General features: G+C 48.8%; 1 protein-coding gene across 4 annotated transcripts in view; it reads left to right on the top strand.

Moving 5' to 3' along the window:
- The window catches only part of Sergef (secretion regulating guanine nucleotide exchange factor), a 203174-nt gene that overhangs the window by 16130 nt on the left and 161383 nt on the right, over nucleotides 1-25661 (top strand). For 3 of the 4 annotated variants that reach the window (XM_021168201.1, XM_029480145.1, XM_029480147.1), the window contains exons 6-8: nucleotides 1399-1512; nucleotides 4424-4486; nucleotides 8454-8612. In XM_021168201.1, coding sequence (XP_021023860.1) covers nucleotides 1399-1512; nucleotides 4424-4486; nucleotides 8454-8612 — 336 coding nt within the window. The remainder of the gene's footprint in view (nucleotides 1-1398; nucleotides 1513-4423; nucleotides 4487-8453; nucleotides 8613-25661) is intronic. The other variant, XM_029480146.1, reaches the window with a different exon arrangement.

Below are 25661 nucleotides of genomic sequence, written 5' to 3'. Positions count from 1 at the left end.
GGACCTTCGGAAGAGCAGTCGGGTGCTCTTACCCACTGAGCCATCTCACCAGCCCAGATTTATTTATTATTATAAATAAGTACACTGTCGCTGTCTTCAGATGCACCAGAAGAGGGCATCAGATCTCGTTACAGATGACTGTGAGCCACCATGTGGTTACTGGGATTTGAACTCAGGACCCTCAGAAGAGCAGTCAGTGCTGTTACCTGCTGACCCATCTCTCCAGTCCAGATGATACTGTTTACACTGTGCATATTTTAAAGTAAAATATTTCAAAGAAGGGCTGGGAAGACCCTGGTGAACGCCTGTTGCTCTTGCAGAGGACTCCAAGTGGTGGCTCACAGCTGTCTTTAACTCTAGTTCCAGGGGAACCGACATCCTCTTCTGGCCTCTGTAGGCACCAGACACACGTGGTGAAACACTCGCACACGTAAAGTAAAAATAAATGTCTGGGAAGGTTTTCGAAGGGAACACTCCATCGTTTGAGACGTTTGCAGACATAGCAACCAATGTCTGTATGCAGATCTGATTCAGATCCTGATGTACAATCCTCACACAGCCGCCATTTTGAGATGGTCAGGGAAGCCTTTTCCCTCGCAGCTTATCACCAAGGAGGATGTCGTCTTGGTTGACTGCAGCTCTCTGCTGGGCTGCATTGTTCTCAGTGGTCACAGCTGCTGCTTTATAAAGCCGGCTGTCTCTTTACATTAGGAGTGCTGGCTATGGAGTGGTCCAAAGGAGCAGGCCTTGAGGTTGGTGTTAGCTGGTGGCGCCATGGTGTGCACATCTGCATAAGATTTTGTCTGTGCACTTCCAGTGGGGTTTAGGATGTGGATTTGTAGACCCACGCGGCCATTCTACTGAAATAAGGCGCCTTACTGTCTTGTAGTCACAAATAGCCATGCATTTGACCATAGAGAATCTGGATTTGCCTTGGTGGGGTAGAAAGACACTACCCTGAGTGTGGACCTAGCATCAGTGTTTTCTCTACTACTTATTCCCCATGTGACTTTGGCTGGATCCCAGCCTCTCTTCTGAGCCTCAGTTTCCCCATCTAGTGAATGGGTGTGGATTCATGGTCTTCAAGGTTCCTTTCAGGTTAGCTGCAAGTTTGGCAGCAGTCCAGAGGTGTGACTGTGGGCTAGTGCCTGGGACCTTTAGAGGAAGTTTTACATTGGAATTTTCTCTCATGGTCTTAGATAGTCTCAAAGACTGGATTTGTGATTGTTCGGTGGTAATCTCTGTGGCTGGTCACGGGCCTCCTGAGGCAGCCAAGCTCCCGGGTAGGACTCACATTGGCTGAGATGGTTGGGAGTTTCCCACAGCACGAGTGTCAAATGGCAGTCTGGTCTAACGCTGACATTCATTTTCTCTGTTCCATTCTGCTCTGCTGGGAAGCGACTGGCAGTGTGTTCCAGTGGGGGACTGGCTTGGCATCTTCTGGTCGACGCCTGTGCCCTGGGCAGAATCTCCCACTGTTTTTGACAGCAAAGGAACCCAGCAGAGTGACAGGTGAGCGAGCTCCTTATTTCTTCATCACCTTTGGTTACTCTTTGTGAGAAAGTAAATAGAGCTTCAGAAAGTGGGTAAGTGGAGTTTTAGTCTGTCTGTCTGTCTGTCTCTCAAGTATTTTTCTTTTCTTTTTCTTTTCTTTTCTTTTTTTTTAATAAAGATTTAGTTATTATATATAAGTACACTGTAACTGTCTTCAGATACCTCAGAAGAGGGCATCAGATCTCATTCCGGATGGTTGTGAGCCACCATGTGGTTGCTGGGATTTGAACTCAGGACCTTTGGAAGAGCAGTCAGTGCTCTTAACCGCTGAGCCATCTTACCAGCCCCTCAAGTATCTTTCTAAACATTTAGTTCATTTCATATGGATGTTTTGCCTGCATGTGTTTCTGTGTACCATTTGCATGCCAGGTGCCCAGGGAGGCTAGAGATGGGTGTTACATCCTCTGGAGTTACAGATGGTTGTGAGCCGCCATGTGGGTGCTGAGAATCAAATCCAGGTCCTCTGGAAGGGAGCCAGTGCTTTTAACTGCTGAGCTTTTGGTATTTCTTGACCTTTTCAACTGTCTCTGTTGGTTGGAATGTCAGTCTTTTGGTGATTTTTGTGGCCCCAGTAAAAAAATCACTGTTTTGCCACCAGAGCCTGAGACCTATTGAGCGGTAGATGCCAGGCAGGTTAGGTGAAGATCAAGAAGGAAGCTCTAGATTGGGTTGTAGCTGCTTGGAAGATATGAGCTAGGAGTTTGGAAGCAGTATGTAGTAATACTGTGAGTGTACAAGTTCTGAATCCTAGATGCAAGTTGCTCACAAGGCAACTGCACAGAGTCAGCCCTGCTGAGTTTCCTGTATGGCCAAGGGGACGGGAATACCCTCTCTGTGCGGACAGTCACACCCCAAAGAGACTGTGCACTGTGCCTCTGTTGCCCACTTCCTTCTCCCACGAGGGAGGTGGGAATGAGTGAGCATGAGGGGACCAGACACAGGGTGTGTCCACATGAAAACACAGTAGGTAGTTTGCACTCTGCTCAGGGCCTGCTGCTCAGCCTGCTGTTGGTTAGTTGGTCAGTCGGGGCTACCCTGGGCTCTCTTTCCTCTTCTCTCTCTTCTGCTCTCAGGTCTTCTTTGGCTCTCTCTGTTCTCCACTCTCTTTGCCTTCCTGTCCTTGTGTGTGGTGCCGTGTCTGTCTCTTCTTCTTTGTAATTTACTTTTGGACCCAGTGCGCGGAGGGTTGGCTATAGGAAGTCCTGTGAAGGAGCTCTGACTACTGTAACCCAGCTCAGAACAACGGAGACTCAAGGGTTCAGGGAAGGTATGGGTAAGAATGGGGACTGCGTGGGGAGGGGGGCACACACGTGTTCAGATTATTCTGGTTGTGCGTGTGTGTGTGTGTGTGTGTGTGTGTGAGAGAGAGAGAGAGAGAGAGAGAGAGAGAGAGAGAGAGAGAGAGACAGGACTTATTTCCCAGACCTCCTACTTCGGGCACTGGTCACCCCTGCCTGACCTGCCGCTGTACCCGTGGGTAGACTCTCAGCTCTGCCACTGTACCTGTGGGTAGACTCAGCTCTGCCACTGTACCTGTGGGTAGACTCTCAGCTCTGCCACTGTACCTGTGGGTAGACTCTCAGCTCTGCCACTGTACCTGTGGGTAGACNCTGTACCTGTGGGTAGACTCTCAGCTCTGCCACTGTACCTGTGGGTAGACTCTCAGCTCTGCCACTGTACCTGTGGGTAGACTCTCAGCTCTGCCGCTGTACCCGTGGGTAGACTCTCAGCTCTGCTGGGAGTGCCTTTCCTTCCTCTTCCTCTGGAGAAGCCCTGGGTTTTCTCAAGGGCTGGCTCAGACACAGCTCTTTCAGAGACATGGCTCTCCCCTTCTGGCCTCCACTGACTTCTCTCTGTGGAGAGCGCCATCTTGTATCCAGTGTGAGGGGTTATTAGTTTTCTCCTGTGCCAAGGGGGAAAGACAGGGTTTTGTTCTCTGTATTTTAGTACTGGACCAGTCACTAGAAGGCATAAGAACCACTGTTTAATTTAAACAGCCATTTTGGGATCTGCCAGGAGCGTTAGCTCTGAGTAGTCTGAGGAGTTTTCTGGTGGGGTTGGACGGCTCATTCACCTCCTTGCATTCTCTCTCCTTCACCCTGCTACCACAGGGGTCCTGGGGCAAGGACTCCTTGCTTGGTGGGTGTGACTGGGAACCTGTGCTTGCTCTCTTCATCCCACAGGATACCCGAAGGTGTGAGGTGCCTTTTAATCAGTCAAACAGAAGTCTCCAGAAACAGTTGTAGACTAGGACTGTGTTTGGCTCCAGGATGGACCATGAATTACCACAGGCTGTCCCAGCTCCTAACAGGATGGATTGGGATTCTGCTGTGTTGCTGAAGGCAGTATAGTCCAGGGAGGTAAAGGGCTAGACTTGGAGCTCAGAAGCAGGATCACAGAATGCGCTGTGTTCTGAGGCTTTCTGGTTTGTGGTTAAGCCCTGTACAAGATCGGATCGGAAGGTTGGAGCCTTTTTGCCTTCAGCCTTCCTCAGCGGGCAGAGCTCGGAAACCTGTGCACACATTTCACAGGAACCTTCTCAGGTCTATGCATCTGCTTCTCTCAGCAACGTGACTTTACACTGATCTGGGCAGTTCCGTTCTATCTTTGTGCGGTGTTCTGGTTTTCCCGCTGTTCCTATCAGTGATAGTGAAGACTGTGCACTTTATCCTCAGTACGTGAACTTGTTCAAACCCCATGACATCACTGTCTCCGTCCCGCCAAGCCGTCTGCCAGTACTGCTGCTCACGCTTGCCTGCACTGGGTGGGGTTCTCCCCCTGCTCAGGTAAAGCGCGGCCCTGGAATCCGCTCTGCGCGCAGCATGTTTTGGCATAAAGATAGCTCAAAGCAAACAAATTTCTTTTCCAGGCCTGGAGAATTCTACAGCAGTGTGTGCTGTTGCAGGATCTGACCACTCGGCCTCATTAACAGGTGGGTACCAGCGGAATGTGCCGTTCAGATGTCTGCAGGCTGTGGCCTGGAATGAGGCTGAGTCAGAGCTTTACGGGGGAGGGTATAGATTTTGGAGTGGGAGTTTGGTGCCGCTCTAGGTATAATTTTAGGCACAGTTGCTTTAGCTTTTGAGACCGTCTCTTCATCTGGAACATACTTTCTGGGTAGCTGTAAGAACTTAGTTGGATGGTACGTGTAAAGTACTCCCATCAAGCGTCAGCTCAGCGCTCAGCCTCTGCGTTCTCTCAATTATACAGGGTGGGAAAGATTATCTTCCTCTTGGGGGAACTGTGATGGGAAGATCAAGAGCTCAACAGTCAATTTAAATATAGCCACGTACTGCTCAGCGATGGGGGTGTCACTGCCTGAGCAGGGTGGGTGGGGGGGGCGGGATCCAGTCTGCTGCGCACCCAGGCTGTGTGATAGCGAACCATTGTGTGGCTCATTGCTGATGCAGTGTTCGCAAGGAGGGTTATGGCCATACAGCATACTGCGCTTTCGTTTGCTTTTGAGATAGTCTCACTCCGTGTAGCCCAGGCTGGGTTGGAATTCACTATGTAACCCAGGATGGCCTCAACCGTACTGAACTTCTCCTGCCTGAGCCTCCTGAGTGCGTGGGTTGCAGGTGCGAATGACCTGGCTAAGGATGCACATTCCTTTCTAAGCCATTTCACTGTCGAATGCAATTTCTCACACTCTCCACCTTCCTGTCCAGCAGTTTAAGTTTATTGACTTGTGTTAATCTGCTGCTGCCCACTTCATGTATTTATCATCCTGTTTTCTTTCCGTGTGTTTGCCTACTCTTTTTACCCTTATTTCTGTTTTACTTCAAGACCTTATAGTTTTCCAAATGACCAGTTTTTTTGCACCTATCTGTATATAACTTTATATATTCTCTCTTTTTTCCTGTTTCATTTCTTTAGGCCTTTTCCCCCACACTAAACATCCATCTTTCTTTTTCTTTTTCCCTCTCTCTTCCCTTTCCTTTCTTCCTCCCTTCCCTCCTCTTTTCCTCCCTCCTTCTTTCTCTTCCTCCTCCCTTCCCTCTATTCCTTTCTTCCTTTTTTAGACATAGTCTTGTGTAACCCAGGCTGGCCTCAAACTCAGTAAATAGATGAGGCTGGCCTCAGAACTCCGGATTCTTTTGCTTCCATCTCCCAAGTTCTAGGATTACAGGCATCCTCCGGCACGCTCAGCCTTCACACTGCAGTTTCCTGACTCTGTCTATCCATCAGTGCCAAGCCTGTGTATCTAGGTAGCCCAGTGGCCTCTCCTCAGGATGCCGTGTATCACTTTCTCACGAGGGAAGGTATCCCGCACCTGCACCTGTCTTGTACCTGGCACCTGTTCCCATATCTCTTCTAGAGACAATGTGATTGCAGGGTGCGAGCGCCTTGCTCTGCCCACAGCCAGCGATGAAAGAGACATCCCTGGAGGAGTGAACCAATATTAAGCTTCATTCTTTTTCTGTCTTAATTGATTTGAGATGGCTGGTAGTATGCAAACTTAGAAATTATCAAATTACCTGCTAATGTCAATTAAAAAAATGAACAAAAACATGTGGTTACTAAATTATTTCCTACATGGCCACTTTATGGTGCCATGTTTAATACATAGACTGGATTTTTTTGGTGGAGCTATAATTTATATATGATATTCACCACTTTAAAGTGTCCATTTAATCATTTTTAGTATAGTCACAAAGTGAATTGGTTTTTGATATTTCGAAAGTGAGTTAAAAATTGTGAAGATTAATGGCCCTCGTTTCTCATCTCACTCAGGCTGTTAACACATCGGATTGGGCTCGGTGTTCTTTAGACCTCTTCCCTGGAGTCCTTGTAGATTATGTAACTATTTGGCACTGCAGCAGAATTTAATTTTACCTGCTGATGCAACAGTGTAACTATCCCCATGGCAAGGCAGTCTGTCTTTCAAAAAGATGGTTTAGATATTCTGAGCCACAGAGGCTCCACACCCATGGCGCCTCTGGGGCTCTCCAGCATCTACTGGGTTGACATTGTATGGGGTGAGGGGTGCTGTCTTTGCCCTCCTCTAAGGGATGAAGGCTGGAGGCACATCGTAGATCTGTAGGATGTCAGTGATGGAAGCTGTGTCACTTACATACCTTCACCTTAGAGGTGAAGAAATGGGGCATGGCGTGCTGTGCCCAGTGTGCCACAGCGAGTGAGTGGCAGAGGGAACTTGGGGATCCCTGAGCTATGACTGTCATCATCCTGTTTGGCCTTTGATGAGTTTTAGGGAGTATGAGACCACTGTAGGGCAAGCAGTACTGTGAACTTCATCAGGAACTCAGCCAACGGAACAGGCCTGGCTCTTCCCTCGTCCCTTCACTCGCTGTGTGGGAGTCCTTGTTAGCCGGGTGATCTTGAAAAGTCATTTAACATGTCCCAGCCTTGATTAATTTATCTTTTGGGACCGTGCTATATAATAGGATGTGAGCTGTCTCACAAAAGCTCAAATGAAGTAGGTAAAATTAATCTTATTAATATATATTTTGCTTAGAATGTCCAAAATCTTACTTACTATAACAGGAACATTATTAGGTATGTTTTCTGCGTGCCATCTCTGTGCAGTCCATGGAGTACTTTCATGTGGGCCATCCACACTGTAGGTGTGACTAGTGTTTAGTCCCACTGCAGGCCTAGGGAAGCTCACAGAGGAGCTGAAGACTGTTACCTCACTGGCTGACTTACAGCTTCGGCTTTCATTTTGTTTGACCTTTGTCTAAAATTTCTCTTCGAATTTTACTTTTTAGACAGGCATGTGCTCTCTGGTTGCCACGGTCACCCACCAGTTGCTCCAGTAGGCAGTGACGTCAGTTAGGCCAGCAGCCCTCCCTTCTCAGATTCAGCTGGTGAAACCAAGACTCGGAGAGGAAGTGATTTGCCCAAGGTCAATAGCTAGTTAGCAGGTCCAGGAATAGCAGCCAGAGTCACTTGACTCTGCATTTGCTTCCTGCTCCTGTTACATCACCCTGCCAGGCACTTCTGCCTTCATCCTGAGATTGCTGTGAGGCTCAGATGAGCTCAGGGGCCGCACAGATGGGCAGTGGTAGCTCATTCTATTCTATGGCCTGTGAGCACAGTGAAATAATCTCATTTAAAAAGGTTTAAACTAAAATACCATACAGTTTTTTTTTTTTTGTTTTTTTTTTTTGCAGTCTCCTGTAGTCCGGGTTGGCCTTGAAGTGACTGTGTAGCCAAGGATGACTTTGAACTCCTAATCCTTCTGCTTCTACATCCAGAGTTCTGAGATTATAAGCAAGCACCAGCACACCCAGTTTGTGCAGTGCCGGGGGATTGTGTGTGCTAAGCAAACACTCTGCCAACTGAGCCACATCTCCAGCCCCCAAACAGTGTGTCTTCTAACCTGTTATTTTAAGTTTAAGTATTTCTTCCTTTACAAAAAGTAATATAGGCTTATATTTAAAATATATATATATATATATACAGAAAATGGGCTTGTGAGCTGGCTTAGTGAGTAAGAAGGTTTACTGTGCAAGCATGAGAACCTCAATTTGAGTCTCAGCATTCACATAGAACGCATTGTGTAGAGTGGAGACTTGGGGGTTCCTGCGGCTTCCTGGCCTAGCTCCAGCTTCGGTGGAGACCCTGTCTCAGAGGAATAAGATACAAGTAACAGAGAAGGACACATGATGTTCTCTGTTCACTGGTACACGCAACTCCCCCAGCCCCCAGGCATGAATATGTGCATGCATGCACATGTTGCATATGCCAGGCCTGGCTTAGGTACAGAATTTTGTAAGTTTTACATTAGATCGTTCTACATAAATTTTGTATCGTGCATGGCCCTACTAAGTGCTGTGGTATCAGTAGGAAACGATCCCTTTTAGCTGTTTCTTTTTCAGCGTTGTCTCCTACCCTCCTGGGTCATGTTCCTGACCTCCCATTCACTTCTCTTTCAGATACAGGAGAGCTGTACGTCTGGGGCCGTAACAAGCATGGGCAGCTGGCCTCCCGAGCTGTGTTCCTTCCTCTGCCCCAGAGAATAGAAGCACATTGCTTTCAGGATGAAAAGGTCACTGCTGTCTGGAGTGGCTGGACACACCTGGTTGCTAAGACAGGTGAGGGTGCAACAGAGAGTTTGGGGTTGGTGAGAGTAGCTGTCCACTCACTAGGACTTGGGGTTGAGGACTCGGGGCGGGGTGGGAGGACTTTAAGCACTGGAAAGTGGAGGACCAGGCATCCCTTCTGCCATCGGATTCCAGCTTTGCACTTGGAAATGCATGGCTGCATTGGTGATCTCATTCCGCCCAGGAGTCCTTGAGGTTTCGAGAGGGCATCCGTGACCATCAACATGACTGGGAGATTGGTTCAGGGTACCGCTGAGCCTTTGCCTGGTCATGGCTGAAGAGCCTTTATTTTTATTCCCCCCTGATCTGAGTTAAAACCACCTCAGAAAGGATTGGTAAATATTTCTTTTCTTTTCTTTTTTTTTTTTAAGATTTATTTATTTATTATATGTAAGTACACTGTAGCTGTCTTCAGAAACTCCAGAAGAGGGTGCCAGATCTCGTTACGGATGGTTGTGAGCCACCATGTGGTTGCTGGGATTTGAACTCTGGACCTTCGGAAGAGCAGTCGGGTGCTCTTACCCACTGAGCCATCTCACCAGCCCCCTGGTAAATATTTCAAAGTGAGTCGTAGCTGGCATGACATTCTGAGTTAAACTTGGATTTGACTCTCCTGTACTGTATACAGTGATTGAGCCCTCCTGTTCCTTAGGGAACCACATGCCTGGATGGCCTGGGAATCTTTATCTTTCCATTGGCTTTCGTCTCTCCCTTAGATCAAGCCTTTCGTGGCCGTCATATTCCTTCTTGAATTTTGGCTTTTCGTGGCCTCTCTTACCCCTGCAGTCCAGGAGTGGCTGCCGGTCTGCAGTTTCTCAGACAGTTTGATGTCACAGCAAGGCCATCTGAACCTCAGGAGTTCCCTGGCCTTGCTGGCTCCATCTCAGGCTCCCAAACACCTGTTGACTGCTTTCCCAGAAGTTTCTGGTTTTGCCTTAGCTTCCGCTGTCTTCAGTAGGTCACACATGCTGTGTGCGTTTGTACTTACAGATCCGTGAGCGTTTGCGTCTGTGATGCTTTTAATTGCTCCTTCCAAAGTGAGATGAATGGTAGCCTGGCTAAGGGGGACACACAGTAACCTCGATGTTGCCAGATTGGAGGATGCTCTCAGGAAAGGGTGTTGTCCATTAGGAGGGAAGTTGTTTCTTCCCTTAAAGAGCTTCAGATTGCATGAACATAGTGATAGAAAACGTCATCTGTCCATCTGTCCACCCATAGATCCATCCATCCGTTTGCCCATCATCCATCCACCCGGAAGTGGCAAGGTCTGTTTATGTGCCCCTGACCAGGGGCAGACCCATGTCTGAGCCCAGTCCCATTCCAGTGAGACATGCAAGCACAGAGCCAAGTACGGAGTGAAAAGCAGAGAGGCAGTGAGCCCTGGCAGCAGGCTGAGTAATTAGGTGTGAACAGGTGGGCGGCTATGGGTAGTCTTCACATAGTGCAGTCAGCCAAACACTCCTGCTCCCACACAGGGGAGAGACTGGGTAATCTCTGTACCTGGGTAAGTGGCTAACTAGGAAAGACAGAAGTGGTTCTTCTTTGGAATGCTGTCTCGGAAGTGGACCTCGTGTGGGGCCAGCCAGCGGCCCAGCTCTGGGGTGGGAGGTTGGCAGCTGCATTCTTGATGGCGCTGACTCAGTCCAGCTGCCTGGGAGCTCAGCTTCAGGGTTCCACGCCCACTTGAGAGCATGGCTGGTTTTTATTTATTTATTTATTTATTTATTTTTTGGTAACGGTTCAGCTGTTTAATTAAATTGCTAATTCAGCTTGCTTGTATCTGTACCTTACTCTGTTCCCTTTTTCTCCCAGGTCAAGAATGGCTAAAAGCTGGGTGTTTGAATATCTGGGTGTTACACTGAATTGGGGGTGAATGGGAGCATCCTGATTCACCACTCTCTGCTCCTTGCAGCAACCCTGGCAGCCCTGGCCCTGGCCCAATGTCATTGAGGAGAAGCACCCAGGGTTTCCGTTTTCCCAGACTCAGCTGCTCACAGTGATGGGAACGAGTTTTCCTTGCAGGGTCACATGCGGCTCATCAGTACAAGGGGTTGTTTGCCTTGCTTTGTTTATAAAGCCCCAGGAGAGCATGACAGCAGCCTACAGCTGCTCATGAGCAGGCCTTGGCTGTGTGACCCTGACCCAAAAGAATTTGTGCACAGTGACCATGTGTCTCCAGAATCGTGGGGCAGGACAGGACACTTTGCCTTTCTTCTCCAAGGTCTCAAGATTAAATCTTCCCCAAGAGGTGACTTTTGTCCAGCAGTGGACATCTGCATTGCATTGGTGGCTGTGACAGCTGGGGCTTGTCACTGACATCCAGTGGGTAGAGGTCAAGGGTACTACTGAATGTAACATTTCAAGATGGCAAGGTTCCCCCAGCTTGGTACAAGAAACGGATGCAGTCCAAGTACCTGTATTTTCAGGTCCATTGCTTGGGACTGGCGTCTCCATGGGCAGGTGTGTAGCCAGGGCAGTTTGGATGGCAGCAGAATAACTTCCCAGATGGTCTGTACAGGACTGCAGACACACTCTCTGCCCTCAGTCTGCTGCTCGCCTGCAGGTTTGCAGTGGAAAAATACTTTTCTGTGTTAGTCAGAGGCCCTTGGAAAAAGGCCAGGAGAACCTGCTCTAATCTGGGAGAGTTGGCAAGGGCACCTGTGTCTCAGGCTGGTGAAACTGCATTCTAGAAAGCTTTCCTGAGCCGCTTAGCGCTCCCCGTCAGGTCTCAGGAACTTCATGGGGCCCCTGCATGACTTTATCCAGGCTCGGTGACCTGCGGCTGTCTCACAGATGCTCATTTTTCTGACTAGAGATGTTTTACAAAGCTGGATGGCAGCGTTTGGTGTTTTTCTCGTTTGGTGACACGTCTAAGCTATTTTACACACCCTAGCCACTCATCTCTCACGGGGGATAGTAAACGTTCCTGTCTGCCTCGTAGTGTGGTTCTGTGGTGTGGACAAATGAATCTGTGAACGATCCCAAAATGTCTACCCAATGATGCTCACCTGAGGTTGGGATGTGTAAGCTGATTCAGTGTTTGGTCTTGTTTTTAGAAGAGCTGCTGTTTTAACAGGGTCTGTGGCAAGATAGAAATCAACTGTATTCTCACCAAGGGCTCCTAGGCCAGGTCTCTGCTGCTCAAGCTGACGGCAGCTATGCTCCCTGAGGGCTTTCACCCATGTGCAGCAGGATAGAGGTGTTACTGGCTCAGCAAAGCTCTGGCAGCCTTCTTGGCCTCCTAGGTATTTGTACCTGTTATTTTAACGTGATCCACTGTAATTCTCTTCCCAGTCTTCAGTGTTTGTCCTATTTGCTTAAGGTCTAGGCTGTAAATTCCATGGGAGGTGTGTTTCGTTTTGCTCATGCTCCATAGTAACATTCTTTTCTTTCAGTCAGAAGATGAATGTCGTGTCATGTGTCTGCCTGGTGTCTCCAGGCTGCCACACAGTAGGTGTTCAGTAGATCACTGCCTAATGTCTGTGTAAGGCAGGAGATAAGCGTAGCCTTGAAGTTGGATGGACCCAGGTTTATGCTCGGCTCTCCCAGCATACTGATAGTGTGGCTGTGGGCACCTGCTTCCTGCTTTTCCCCTCCTATCCCCTCGGTTCATTACCATGATTACCTTGGTACTTTTGTTCTTGTGGCACTGCAACCCTCCCCTTGTTTTATTTGTTTGCTTATATGTATCAGGGTCACCCAACACCTTGAACTTCTGATCCTCTTGCCTTCTTCTCCTAAGTGGTGAGAGTACATGGTCTAGCATGGTCTAACATGGTCTAGCCTGGTCTAGCATGCTGTAACAGAGGTCTCTGTGGGACTCTGACTACCTCTGGGTAGGAAATAGGTGGATTTGAGGTTGTCCTGAGATGTGTGGAGATATAAAGGCTTACAAATGCCAAGTGCTGGCTGCTGGCAATTTATTAGAATTTCAAGGGAATGCTCTTCCCAGGTCCCAAATGTTATTGTGGAATCAGTCAGGATGTCTAGAATCCTTTTCTTTCCGGAGGCTGGAAGCTTTCCCTGGACCATGCAGCGTCCCAAAGTAGTTTTGTGGTCTCAGAGGGGTATGGATTGAAAACATGAAGCCAAATGCAGAGTTCTCTGACATTCTGCACTTTTCTGTGTCACTCAAGAGAGAGCTGGAGTACTGGATGTTATAGAGAGTCAGAGATGGAGGAGCATCCTCCTCACTTAGAAGGTGAGACCACTAAAACTAACAAGAGAAACAAGAGTTGGTAATAGCCCTGGACTCCCAGGTCAGTTCTGTTGCCAAGCAACTCTCTCCCCACTGTCCTCCCCAGTCTTAGCAATATTCTTTATGATTTTCTTTCAGACTTATTTTTGTATAGATGGATGTTTTGCCCACGTGTATGTACGTGTGCCACGTGTGTACCTGGTATACCCAGAATTCATAAAGGAGGTTGAATACCCTGGGACTAGAGTTATAAATAGTTGTGAGCCACTGTGTAGATGCTGGGAACCAAATCTGGGTCCTCTGTAAGAGCAGCAAGTGTTCTTAATCACTAAGCCATCTCTCTACTCCCCTCTCCTTAGTAATATTCTTCTAATTAAGTTATTTTCCTTACTCCTCTAAAGACGGGGACCATATGTTGATAGGACCTTTTAGATTTTTTTCTAAAAATCACAGACCAAGAAATCCTTGGTTGCATTTGATGTGTGAGCATCAGTGAATCCCAAGCCCATGTCGGTTCACATGGAATGGAGTTTATACCCGTGATGATTTTTCTGTTTGGGGGCCAAGATCCAGTCCAGAATAGGTTGGCAGTATAAATGTATACTCCTTCTTTGGGGCCTTACATCATGAAACCTCAGTGGACCTTAGAGAGGTTCTAACCTTGTGGGTCTATTTAAAGCAGGTGGTTTGGAATGTGTGATGCTTGCTTGAGCTTTTAGACCTTTGAAAAACTCCACAGTTGATCGTCAGATGGAACCCAGAGGACACTTTTAAGGTGGGTCATGTGCTTATTACCAAAGCCATAAGCACTTATCTTGGAACCCCTAGCATGCCTACTGGGGGTGGGAGCTCAGGGAATATTTGGTCTAACTTCAGTTCGGAGGCTGAGAAACCAGGGAAGGACCAGACCTGAAGCTTCACGACTCTCAGTCAAGTGCTCCTTTGGTCCTGTTATTCTCTTGCCACAGACATCGAGGTGTGGCTTATGTAAACCCAGGAGCCTGGCTAGACTTGCTGGTTCCTTCTGTACAGGACTTGTGCTTCTAGAAAGCCCTGCTGCTCAGTGGAAGAGCACAGCCCGACCCCCAAGTGGATAGGTGTATGGACAGAACCCGGGGACAGGTGCAGAAGGCCATGCAGTGGCTCACGGGGCAGCATTGCTCTTTCTGATATTGATATTACACTAGCAATCCCATGGGCTGCTGTCATTGTATGTCATTATAAAGTGTGGTAACAGGTATTTTCCTGCAGGAAGTTGGCAAGTGGAGTGTTCTTATCCTCATTTCACAGGGGAGTTCCCAGTTGATTGGTTGTATCTCCCTAGTCCATGGAAGTGGACAAAGCTTAACTTGGACTCACTCCTTTTGTCCCCATGTGTCACAGAATGCCCTGACTTCATAACTGAGCTACATTTATTCTTCAGAGAAGCACCTTTCTCTAGCTTTGGACAGTGGGTACTCCATCGTTCCAAGTGTCTGGGAAGGACATGTAGTTATCTTGGCCCCCTTAGCATTTTCTATGGGGTGCGGAGCGTGTGGACCCTGCACTGTGCTGTGGAATGTGGGGGACTCTGAAGTCCAGAGCTACCTTCAGAAAGCTTGTGGTTGGATGAACAAATTAAATATTTAGGAGATGAATAAAGAGTGTGGTGGGAGGCCAGAGGAGTGGTCAGGACACCAGGGGCTTTGGGGTTTCTGAGAGACGCTGTGGCGTGAGTCGGGAGGGAAGGGCAAGCGCTTGTGGTTGGGCTTTGGGAAGGTCACACTTCAATAGGTGGAGTGTGTACAAGTTGGTTCTCTTGTCTTCTCCTTTCCTCTGGTAAGACTCCCAGGCTGCCCGGCTCCTCTTTTACCTTGTGGTCAGTAGGAGGTCTCAGACATCATGATCTTTTGGAAACAAAATGACTATGCTTTATTGCCTGTTGAGGGAAAGCAGGGAGTGAGCATGTCACAGCACTAGGAAAGGCCAGAGGATAACTCGTAGGGCCCAGGTTTCTCCTGTTACCACGTGGGACCTGTGAATTGACCTCAGAGTGTCAGACTTGGTTGGTGGCCGGCGCCCCTTACGTTGAGCTATCTCGCTGGCCCTGTGGTTATTCTTATGGCCACCCCAGTTCCATTCTGTGACAACAAAACTGGCTTAAGAAGTAATCAGCATCGATATATGTGTTCAGACAGTGATTGTCTGCCATGCACAGCTGCCTGATTGCTAATGACAGAAACCAATGAAACAAAGGGGGGATGGGTTGAAAGAACTCAGGCACAGTCACAGGTTGGAGCGTCACACTTGCCATTCAGAGGCGTGCTCAGGATACTTCATGCTACAGGGATAGTCTCGCACGGTACTTTCTAATTCTCAGCTAATGTTATAAAAAGACTAGGAAGAAATATACCAGAATATGACCTCTGATGGGTCTGATTAAAGTGCATTTTATTTTCTATGCTAGCAAGACTCTTATAAACTCTCTGGCTCCCCCTTCATTCGTGTGGCCAGTCAGAGGTTGTAGACGTTCTTCTTTTTAAATTTTACTTTATTTATTATGTGTGCTGAGGGGCAGGGGGAATGCACACGTGGATGGACAGATCTTCCGGTCTGATGGTAGCCTTGGTAAGGCTATTTCAAAAGGAAAGTGAAAATGGTTTACTTTTTCAGGCCAGGGCATGATCCCCTTTCAGCGAGTGAGTGCAGCCTGGATGCCCTTGACGAGTCTCCTCCCTGGACCTCAGTTGAGAGGTCACATGGAGAAGAGGCAAGAGGCTGTAGCAGGAGGCGGGAAAAGTGGGCTCTATTTTTGGCTCAGTCATGAGTCAGCTTGATCAGCTTGGGCTCCTTTGGGCATCCGTGAGCCTTTGTTTCCTCATCTGCAGAGGGGACTTGAAAGTCATGAAAGGTCTTGACGCTCCAGAGTGCATCTGTTCCCAAGGACAGAGGGTTCCTTCACTCTTGTGGGGACAGCTGAGGGGCTGAGCTGGTTCCTCGACTCTGTCTTCCTTGGAGTTGGGTACTTTTGGCTGAAGGCCAGTGCAGGGTGGGATCGAGTGGGAGCATGGCTAGCTAGCCAAGCTGGGAGGGGGAAATTGACTTCATCTGGCCACTAGAGGGCAACATTGTTTGATTACATTCCCTTGAGGAGCCTTGGCTTGCGTGCAGGATTCAGAGTCTAGCATTTTAAAGGAAAAAAGACTTTGGAACACACTCTACAAAACATAAATAAATACATAGCAGATGTGAGATGACAGAGGGAAGGATGGCAGAGTGGTCTGCGTAAAGCCACATGTTGCTTTTTTTTCTGGCCCTGCATTATGTAGCACAGAAGATGGCTGCAGAGCCAAGGGTATGATATGTGGGCCCCATAAAGAGCAGGCATGTGGTGGAGCGCAGGAAGTCAGGCTCCTGCCTGTAGTGTGTGGTGGAGCGCAGGAAGTACGCACGCATGCATGGCTGCCCCTGTCTTCACCCATCTGATGTCTGCGTAGATTAAAACCTAGCTTGTGCTGGGGTCCTGGGGCTGTCTCCTGCAGATGTTCTTGCTACCTGCCCTCCAAGGTCCAAGGATGGCAACGCTTTCCAGAAAGCCTCTCCAGCTGGTGCCTAAGCTGTTTGAGTTCTTAATTATTTTCCTGGCTTTGCAAGAAGTGTTTGCAACATTGTGTTCCCACCTTCCGGAGGCTTGGTTTCCTTAGCCCTGGGCTAACTTTAGTTTTGATCTGCAAGTACCCACTTGCTTTAAACATTGTGGTAAAGTAAAATTGTGTACTGTCCTGGGAGCCTGGCAGCTAGGCAACCTTGGGCAGGCCACTTCCTCCCAGAGAGCTCAGTCGCCTACTGCAGCTGCGTCATCTTTGCTAGAGGCAAAAACCTGGCATTGTTTTCTTGTTGTTGTGTTTGGCAATGGTGCCCATTGATCTGTGGCCTGGAACAGTGCAGGGTGTGTCCGGCAGTGAAGAAAGAGCCACCTTTAGAATAGGTACATTCACCCAAGGGCAGCAGGGTCTGCCCACCACCAGATGGCAGCAATGGGCAGGCAGACAGCCTTGGGGACAAGGTGTGTGTGTGTGTGTGTGTGTGTGTGTGTGTGTGTGTACAGCATTCAGAGTAAGAATTAGCAAGGTCAGAGCTGAAGGGACCTCAAATCCTCACTGGGCTTTGCTCATGAGAGGAGCTGAGGTTGGCTCTTTAGCTGGCTGCCCTATGGGAGAGCCGGAGATTGGGATCTGAGCTAGAAACAGAGTGGGGACAGCAGAGATGCAGATTTCTTTGGCTGTCTTGATTCCCACCCACCTACACACAGCATGGGCAAAGGGCTCTGTTTTGACCAGTACCTCCCCTCATTAGTTCTCCTTGAGGTCAAGGCTTCCAAAGCCTTGCTGGAGACAGGCTGCAGAGAGTAACATCCAAGGTTGGAGTAGGGGACCGGTGTTTGCCAGACACCCGTCATACATCAGCACTCTGCCCAGTTCTGGTTTGTCACATACAGATTCCTCGTAGTGTCCTGAGCTAGGATCCCTTGCCCCTGCACTTCACATGCAGTCCAGAGCTTAGCAGGGTTGAGTGGTCTTTCCAAAATAGCACAGTTACTTAAGAAACAACTGTGAGCCCCCCTGTTTGGTCTCACCTCTCACCACATTATTTCCCCTTGCTGTGACCTCACTGGGTATGTAGCAAGTAGCTGTCTTAGTTTAGATGGACCGGATGGCTTAGAAATAACAGAACCTTATTTCCCACAGTCCAGAGTCGAGGAAGTGTTACCAAAGGGCTGGCAGTTCCTCTCTGAGTCTACTCTCCTGGCTCATAGGCAGCCATGGCCCCTGACCTGGCAGAGGGGCGAGCACACTGCTTGTGTTCATGAAGACCCCACCCGCTGACCTTGTCACCTCCACAGGCCCCTCTTCCTCGCACCATCACATCAGGGCCAGGGTTCGAGCCTATTTTAGGAGAATGCTGACGTTCAACCTCTCACGGTTTCCTAGATCTTAGGGCTGGGAGGAACGGAGCCGAAGACGGTGGAAAGAGGATTGTTGTGGCAAGGCTGTCGGCCCCGCTCAGACTCCTCGATGGCCTGGGAAGGGCTCAGAGGTCACTGGCGGAGGCTGGGGAGCCATTCGAGGAAGTCTCCTCTTTCCTGGTGAGGATTGATTTGTTCCAGAAGCGCTCTCAAAGCGGCCAGGCTGTAATTTTGTCGTCATTTTTAGGTTCTTGACACATGACACCATGCTTTGCCCTTTCTCAGAGACCTTGCAGTGTCCCTCTGGAGCTCTCTGATCAGTGACAGCCAGTTCCCTGAAGTGATCTCAGTGTGTGCCAAGAGGACAGTGGCCCATTTTGAGGAATCTTGGAGGAATCTGCTCCTTTTCAATCTGAAAATGATTTTACCTTAGGCAGCTCTGACGGGTGAGCTCCGAGTTCCAGTTTGTAGTTGCTGGTACCCAGGGCAAGTCCTTTAGCCTCTCTGGGCCTGCATTTTTCTGCCTGTAAAATGAGAGCCATGATCATAACTTCTCTGTCCCACAGGGTTGGGCTGTTCACTTATTCATAGTTTCTGTCTGCATCCCTTCACACACACACACCTGCATTGGCTGAGGTTGGGCAGGGTGTTCCCGGCAGGAGGAGAACGGAGAGGCAGTCTCTACAGTTGAGAGTACACCGTGGTGTCCACTGCTTGGTGTAGGCCAGACAAGGTGGGAAGTCACGGGACACATGCAGGTGTGGTGGAGTGGGTCCACATGTGCTGCCAAAGCGATGCCGGGGGTTCCCATGAGGGACTGAGTGCATGATAACTAGGAGTTGCACAAGGAAGGGCCCTGCCTCTCTGGCTCTTATAGACTCTTCTGCCCAGGCTTCAGCCATTGGCTCAGAGTGAGGTGCACTGGACTCTAAGGGAGCCCTTTCCTCTAAGGGTTGGGTCACTCTTAGTATCCATGACCTGAGGCTTGAGTCTTCTGGCTCCCTGGTCTGTCTTCTGGTCATTTAGCAAGCCATCACGTTTCCTTTCATCTTGTACATTTTATTACTGTGTGGATGTGGATGTCTGTAGGGGGTGAGGGTATATATGTGTGAGCGTGTGTGTGCCATAGCACACACGTGACACATGCAGAAGTCAAAAGACAACTTTCAGCAGCCATATCTCTTCTACAATATGACTCCCTGGGATTGAACTCAGGTCACCAGGCTTGGCAGCAGGTGCTTTTAACCACTGAGCCATCTCGCTGGGGCCTTGGAAGTCTCGTAGAGACTTAAATGATAGGGCTTTTCTCAGTAGTTCTCTGAAGAGGCGGGGGGTGTTTGAGGGAGGGATCCTCATTTATCAAGGTAAGTCATTCCGCTAGGATTTACATACATCATCTCTTTGATGTCTATGGAAATATTGTCAGGTAAGGGCCATTCACATCTGACCTGTGAGGAAGGGAGGGTCAGAGAAAGCAGCCCCTGTCCTAGTTACTAGCCCTCATTTTGCTCAGGGTCAACTATGAGGGTCACTGTCGTCTTTACAACTGTGAGGGTCAGACACAGTGCTGGATATACAAGGGCCTGCATAGTTGTTGGGGCCATGTGAACAGGCAGGAAGAGTTTAGGCGTCTAGTCCCCAGCCATATTCTTACCTTGAGTTTCACGTGCGCCTCCCTGCCTGGTTGACGGAAGGCTCCCTCCCACCTTTTGTTTCTTCTCTGCACACTCTCCCTTTCTGGTTGCTGCTGTCAAGGGTTCAGTTCTGTTTTGTTGTTTGTTTGTTTGTTTGTTTGTTTGCCATTTTGGTGAAAATACAGAGTCTTGATGCTATCTCAGCTTGGACTGGACCACCAACCAGAGTACACATGGAGAGGCTCTGGCTCCATGGCTCCGACTGCATATGTGGCAGAGGATGGCACTGTTGGGCATCAGTGGGGAATGCCAGGGTGAGAAGGTGGGGGAGCACCCTCATAGAGGTGGGGGGGAAGGGATAGGGGGTTTCTGGAGGGAAGACCTGGAGAGGGAATAACATTTGAGATAAAAATAAAGAAAATATCCAATAAAAGAAAAAAAAAAACCCAAAACCCCAGGGGCATAGGGAAGGAATGGCTTGTCCCCACGTTCTCACAGCTAAGGGACAGCAGAAGCAGGATCAGACCCCAGCGGGCCCTGGCCCAGCACCTCTCTACTCCCCACATTGCCACTTTACAGAGAGGCTTCGAATGCTTTGTCTCCCTTCTGGAGGAAGAACCTAGTTTAATAAACTTCATTATCCCAGCCCCTTATGTAACAATGCTGTTTCCGGGTCCTGGCAGATGGCCCATAGTAACAGGGCCTTGCTGATTTGGTTGGAGCTGAGCCTGTGACAGGAAGACTCCCGAACAGCAGGTGCCTCTCTCAGTCCCTGTCCACAGGCAGGGAGAAGTCTGCTCTAAAGGGGCCGCCACAGCTCTGCTGCTAATGGCTTCTGCTGGGACCAAAGGTGACAACCAGGTGAAGCAGTCTTAACCGATGCTCAGATTTTACATAAGCCACACCAGTGGTTTGGAGGTTCTTGGCAGGTGGGATGATGGTAAAGGGGGTTCGTTCTGGGCCTGAGGGACAAGCGGGAACAGAGAGCAGAGCGGCCGTTGGATTAGCATGTTGAGATGAAGTCATGCCGCCCCACCATGAGCCTCCAAAGCCCTGTCTTTGAAATGATGGGACTCCAAGGCTACTAGAGATCCTTAAACACAGTGGGTTCTCAGGGGCCCCCTCCGGTGGTACTTTTTGCTGCTCCTGCTGTGGCAAGTCCCCACTGACCACTGACAGTGCAGCGGCTGACTCTCCCTCTTTCTGGGTCCTCAAGTGTGGAAATGGGAGAATGTTGCACTGTTAGTGAGCTTGCTCTGTTAGGAATGTACTGCATCTTTTACATCCATATCTCTTAGAGAACCTAGGACAGTTTCTTAGGGCAGGGGTTAGAGTAACGTGAAGAAGCACAATATGAAGTCATGTCCACAGGGGTCTCACTGTTGCTTGTACATTGGCATCCCAAGGTGGGCTCTTGCCCCTCTCTGCTCTTGCCTTGGTGAGTTTTACCGACTCAAAGAATGGACAGAACCATTGTCTTTCCCGCATGAAGATCCTAACTAGGTCTCTTGTTTACAGAAAGCCAGCTGCTTTGGGGTAGCTGAGGGTGTAGATACCATATCTAGGGGAGTGTCTTGAGTTCTCAGACGTGAGATGCTGACCTCACACACTGGGTATGCTGTACAATGCTCACTGCCTCTAGCCCGCTTTGTCCTTTGTCCTCAGGCTGGTCTGTATGGGGAGATGTGTGTCCGCCACCAGCTGCTGAAACTTTTGCTGGCAGACCACCAGCTCCTTTCTGCATGCCCAGGCATGCCTGGGGGCTGCTCCCAGGCTGCTGTCTCCCTCCCGGCTCCAGCCTTCAGCTGTGGCACCGTGTGTCCCTGTCATTAGCGGAGACAATGGCCTCCCTGGCAGCTGGGCACAGTTCTTGGCCTTTTTTCTTTTCTTTTCTCTCACTTTTTTTTTTTAACTTCAGAGATGGAAACTGCTGATAAAGTATTTCTAATGAACAAAAACTGATGGTGATACCCAGGGCTGGGAGCATGCCTAGGTATGAAGAGGAGATCTTGGAAAGGACTAAGGGGAGAGTATATGTCTTTCCATTGCGCAGTCTATGAAGCCCCCAAGTTGTCATTTCTAGGAGATGGGCAGTAAGGGGTAAGGGTGGATCTCATCTCCCTGCTTCCCTGCCGAGGAGCCCAGGAATCTTCTGGGGAATGTGCCAAGGGAGGTTGTGGGATTGTGGAGAGACCCAGCTGTAGTTCTCTGAAGACCCAGGTAGTTCGGGTCCTTCTCTTAGATTTGCCCTGTTTGACCTTGGGAACACCAGTGTCTTTCCTTTCGGCATGATTGGGTAGGAAGGGCTTTGAGGTCCCATTTTTTTGGTCAATGATTATTTGTGAGGCTGGCCTAAGGGTAAAGAACTTTGGGCTTTGCACCCACGAGCCCCCCGAGACTCACAAGTCCATTGCTCTTTCTCCAGATGAGCAGGGCTCTGTTCTCAGTGTGGAATCAGTAAACGAGGACTCCCTTCCTGTTCTCCAAAGCCTTCTTCCGGTCTGTCTTCCTCGTGAGTGGGGAGTCCACTGGGAACTAACAGACTAGAGTCCTGGTTCTGGCTCTGCCAGAGCAGCCTGTGTCCTTGGTGGATCCCCTGCTTCCTTAGCCCCAGTTTCATTTTCTCTATAAAGTCCAGTGCTGAGCCTCCTTTCTTGCCTGATCACACTGCATGCCCCCCTCCCCCAGCCCGAGCCTCTTCCCAGCTTTGTTGAGGGGTGTGATTCTTAGCTGCAGAAGCCCTGAGGGTATAGTTTCCTTTCATGTTGGGAGGGAGAGAAGCAAGACTTTTTTTTTTTTTTTAATTACACAGCTAAGATTAGGCAGCAATCTACATTTTAAAGTGTTATTAATAAGAATCTAAAAGTGTTGGAAGAAGCTGTGGTGTTTGAATGTGGAATGAGTTGGGAAACATCAGCAGAGGCACTGGCCTCAATCAGGGCAATTTCTTAGGGTGCTAAGTGGCATCCAGGTGTGACCACTAGGCTCATGGGCTGTTGGACCCTCTACCCTTGAACCCCAAGGGTCGGCAAGCCCAAGGACCCAGAAAAGACATCACAAAGCCTGATGACCTGAGTTCTTCAGAGCAGGGCTCGTGGCTTTTTGGCTTCAGAGAATAATAATCACAATGTCTCTAACACATATAGTGTGTTTGGACTTTGCTAAGTGCGTTAGTGTTTATTGCTGCCTTTTATCATGGGCCTGAGGGGTAAACCAATGCTTCTGTGTGGGTTGGCCAAGGCTTTCAAGTTTAGGGTTCTTCCTTAAAGAAAGGTGGCATTTGAACACCACCGAATGTATACATGTATCATGTGATACCCTACAAACATTCACAGTTTTTATGTCAGCTAGACAAGCAGTTTTTTAAGAACTGAGGAGGAAGAATGGCAGAAAAGGGAGGGAGGGCAGAAAATGGGGTTTGCTGTAGAGAAGCTCAAGCATTTGGCTAGAAGTTGGGGCTGGTCTGGGTTTTCTCATGCTGCCTGTTCTCTGTTCCCACTTTATTTCTGAGAGGTTCATTAAACAATTCCCCATGTGTATGTGTTGTGGGCTTAACGGCCTCTCTCCCATTGGAATGGGAGCTTCATGAGGGGAGGGGAATTTGTCTGTGTTCAGAGCAGCACTTGGGACAGAGTAAGTGTTTATTCTATGTCAGTGTTCAGGGGCCACAGCCCATTATAGTGGGGGACAACATGGTAGCTGGGTCTGTACTGTGGGAAGCTTTCAGCGCAGTTACATCTCTGTGGACCAGGAAGCAGAGAGATCTACCAAGAGTTATACCCTTGGGCAGTGTTATACCCTCAAAGCCGACAGCACAGTGACCTGGATCCTTCAGCTCAGTCCACAATCTCCCAAGACACCCAAAGACTAAGTGTTTAAATACATGAGTCTTGGGGACACTGCACATTTAAACCAGACTACTAAATGAGTTAGGACTAGGGTTTACTCCATGGCCTTCCATGGGTTTGAAGGTTTGCTCTCTCTTGTTTTTGTTTTGTTTTGTTTTGTTTTTTTGAGACAGAGTTTCTCTGTGTAGCCCTGGCTGTCCTGGAACTCACTTTGTAGACCAGGCTGGCCTCGAACTCAGAAATTCACCTGCCTCTGCCTCCCAAGTGCTGGGATTAAAGGCATGCGCCACCACACCCAGCTGCTCTCTCTTGCTTTTGTTTGGGGCCGTATATGTTGCAGTTGGGCCTGCAGCTCAGTCTTGTCCATCACGTCTGCTACTAAAGCCAGTGGTGAAAACAAAATTAGCTTTCTGTAGTGCCTGTGTGTTGTGGGACTCTGAGCTCTATCATGTGGGCTAAGAATGAAGATTACTCCGTAGCCTGGTGTTCTCTGTGCCTCTAGCCCAGGTAAATGTCTTTGGGACCCTAAATAAACCGAGGAAGAGAGGCTGTGTGCCTAAATGAACAGTGAAGCTGGGGTCAGATGGGCCTGCATGTCCTCTGAGGACAGTGACTAAGAAATCTGCCTTTGCTGCCAGGTGACTGAGACCCATCTTCTTGTTGCTAAGACAGGTGCTGGCTCGGAGTCTAGGATCAAACCTCTCCCTGGGTTTTTTATCTTATCTCAAATCTGAGGGTCAGTCTACTCATTGGGTGCTTCTGTGGATTACGTGTGACAGTCTGTATGGCAAGGAGTGAGTGCCTTCAGAATATTTGCTTTGATATTACTGATGCTGTCCCACTTGTTAGCTGTGTGATTTTGAGTAGGTCATTTAACCCATGTGACTTGTTTGTCTGTAAAGTGGGAGTCACACGGATCAGTGTCACCAACACAGAGCCCCAGCGTCAGCGCCCCAGCTATCCCCGGCTGGGGCTACAACTGCTGTGTAGCCTAGAATGGCTTTGAAGACTGCCTGTTTTGCCTTCAGCTCCCTTGTGCTGGGATTATATATTGGGATTACAGACATGCCCTGTTTTTATGTGTTGAAGGTATCAAACCCAGGGCTGCATGCATGCTAGGCAAATACTCTGCCAACAGTATTTGCAAGAGTCAGTCTATTCGGGATAACTAAATTCCTCCCAGCTGCTCTTTGTAGGGTTCCCTTTCCTTTGTAGTTGAGAAAACCACAAATGAAAGTTGTCTTCTTATATTAACCCTTCTTATGTGATATTGTTCCTAGTGTGACTTTGGAGATATGGGAAATTTTGCTAAAATTAGGATTTATCATTAACTCTCAATTTTTATTTGGATTATAAATTATAAAGATGGCCTTTGAAATGAGAGAGAATGTCTCATTTTATGACCCTGATCAGCCTGAAGAATCTCAAGGTGTCAGTAAAGATAAATGGCATGTGACTCATTTGACCTTGGGAATTTTTAGCCACCATTATTGAAGTTTTACAAGTTTTATACCTGCATGTGTCTGAGACGTCTGTTTGAGCCCTCTCATTTTATGGGTGGAAAAGCCAGGCTTTAGAAGAGAACGGGCCTTTTGGAGGCCAGGCAGCCCAGGGTCAGGATGCAGGTCTCACGAGTCATAAACCAAAGCTTCCTCCCCTCTGCTCCTCTCCTTTCCCTCCCTTTTTTTCCCTCCCCTTCCTCCTCCCTCTCTCCTTTGCCCTCCTCCACTCCTTCCCCTTCTTTCTCTCCCCTCTTTGCTCCAGCTCACCTTGCTTTACAGCTCCTCCCCATCAGCCTCCTTCAGTCTCTGTTTCCCCAGCTTTAGTTAATGGGTACCATTGGCTTCTTATGTACCACTCACTATGTAGAATCTCAAAGGAGGAGGAGGAGAGAGGAAGGAAGGAAGGAAGGAAGGAGAGAGAGAGAGAGAGAGAGAGAGAGAGAGAGAGAGAGAGAGAGAGAGAGAAAGATCGATCCAAAATTTTATGATGGAGCCTCATGTGTTCCTCTTCATGACATTAGTGGCTTTGACTCTGAAACCGTGCATGAGGGGTGGGGCCGGCTGAGAAGTTTTGATGAGTTGCTGGCAGCTGTGGGTATAACCATGGCCACCCTCGATCAGGCTATGTCACTCAGTTTGGGAGGATAATAGTGACAGTGGCTCACATTGCCGTATCACCACTGCCTTCGTCATTGTTGCGATTCATTTGTTGTTCTATTGCTGAGGAGAGACACCATGGCCAGGGCACTTGTGATAAGAGAAAGCATTTAACTGGGGGGCTTGTTTATACAGTTTTGGAGGTTTAGTCCATTATCATTACAGCGGTGAGCATGGTGGCAGGCAAGTGCTGGAGCAGTCACTGAGAGCTGCAGGCAAAGAGAGAGAGAGAGAGAGAGAGACAGAGAGAGAGAGA

The sequence above is a fragment of the Mus caroli genome, chromosome 7 (assembly GCF_900094665.2).
Source record: "Mus caroli chromosome 7, CAROLI_EIJ_v1.1, whole genome shotgun sequence".
Lineage (NCBI taxonomy): Eukaryota > Metazoa > Chordata > Mammalia > Rodentia > Muridae > Mus > Mus caroli.
The sequence above is the reverse complement of the archived record's forward strand: the minus strand, read 5'-3'. Positions and strand labels throughout refer to the sequence as shown.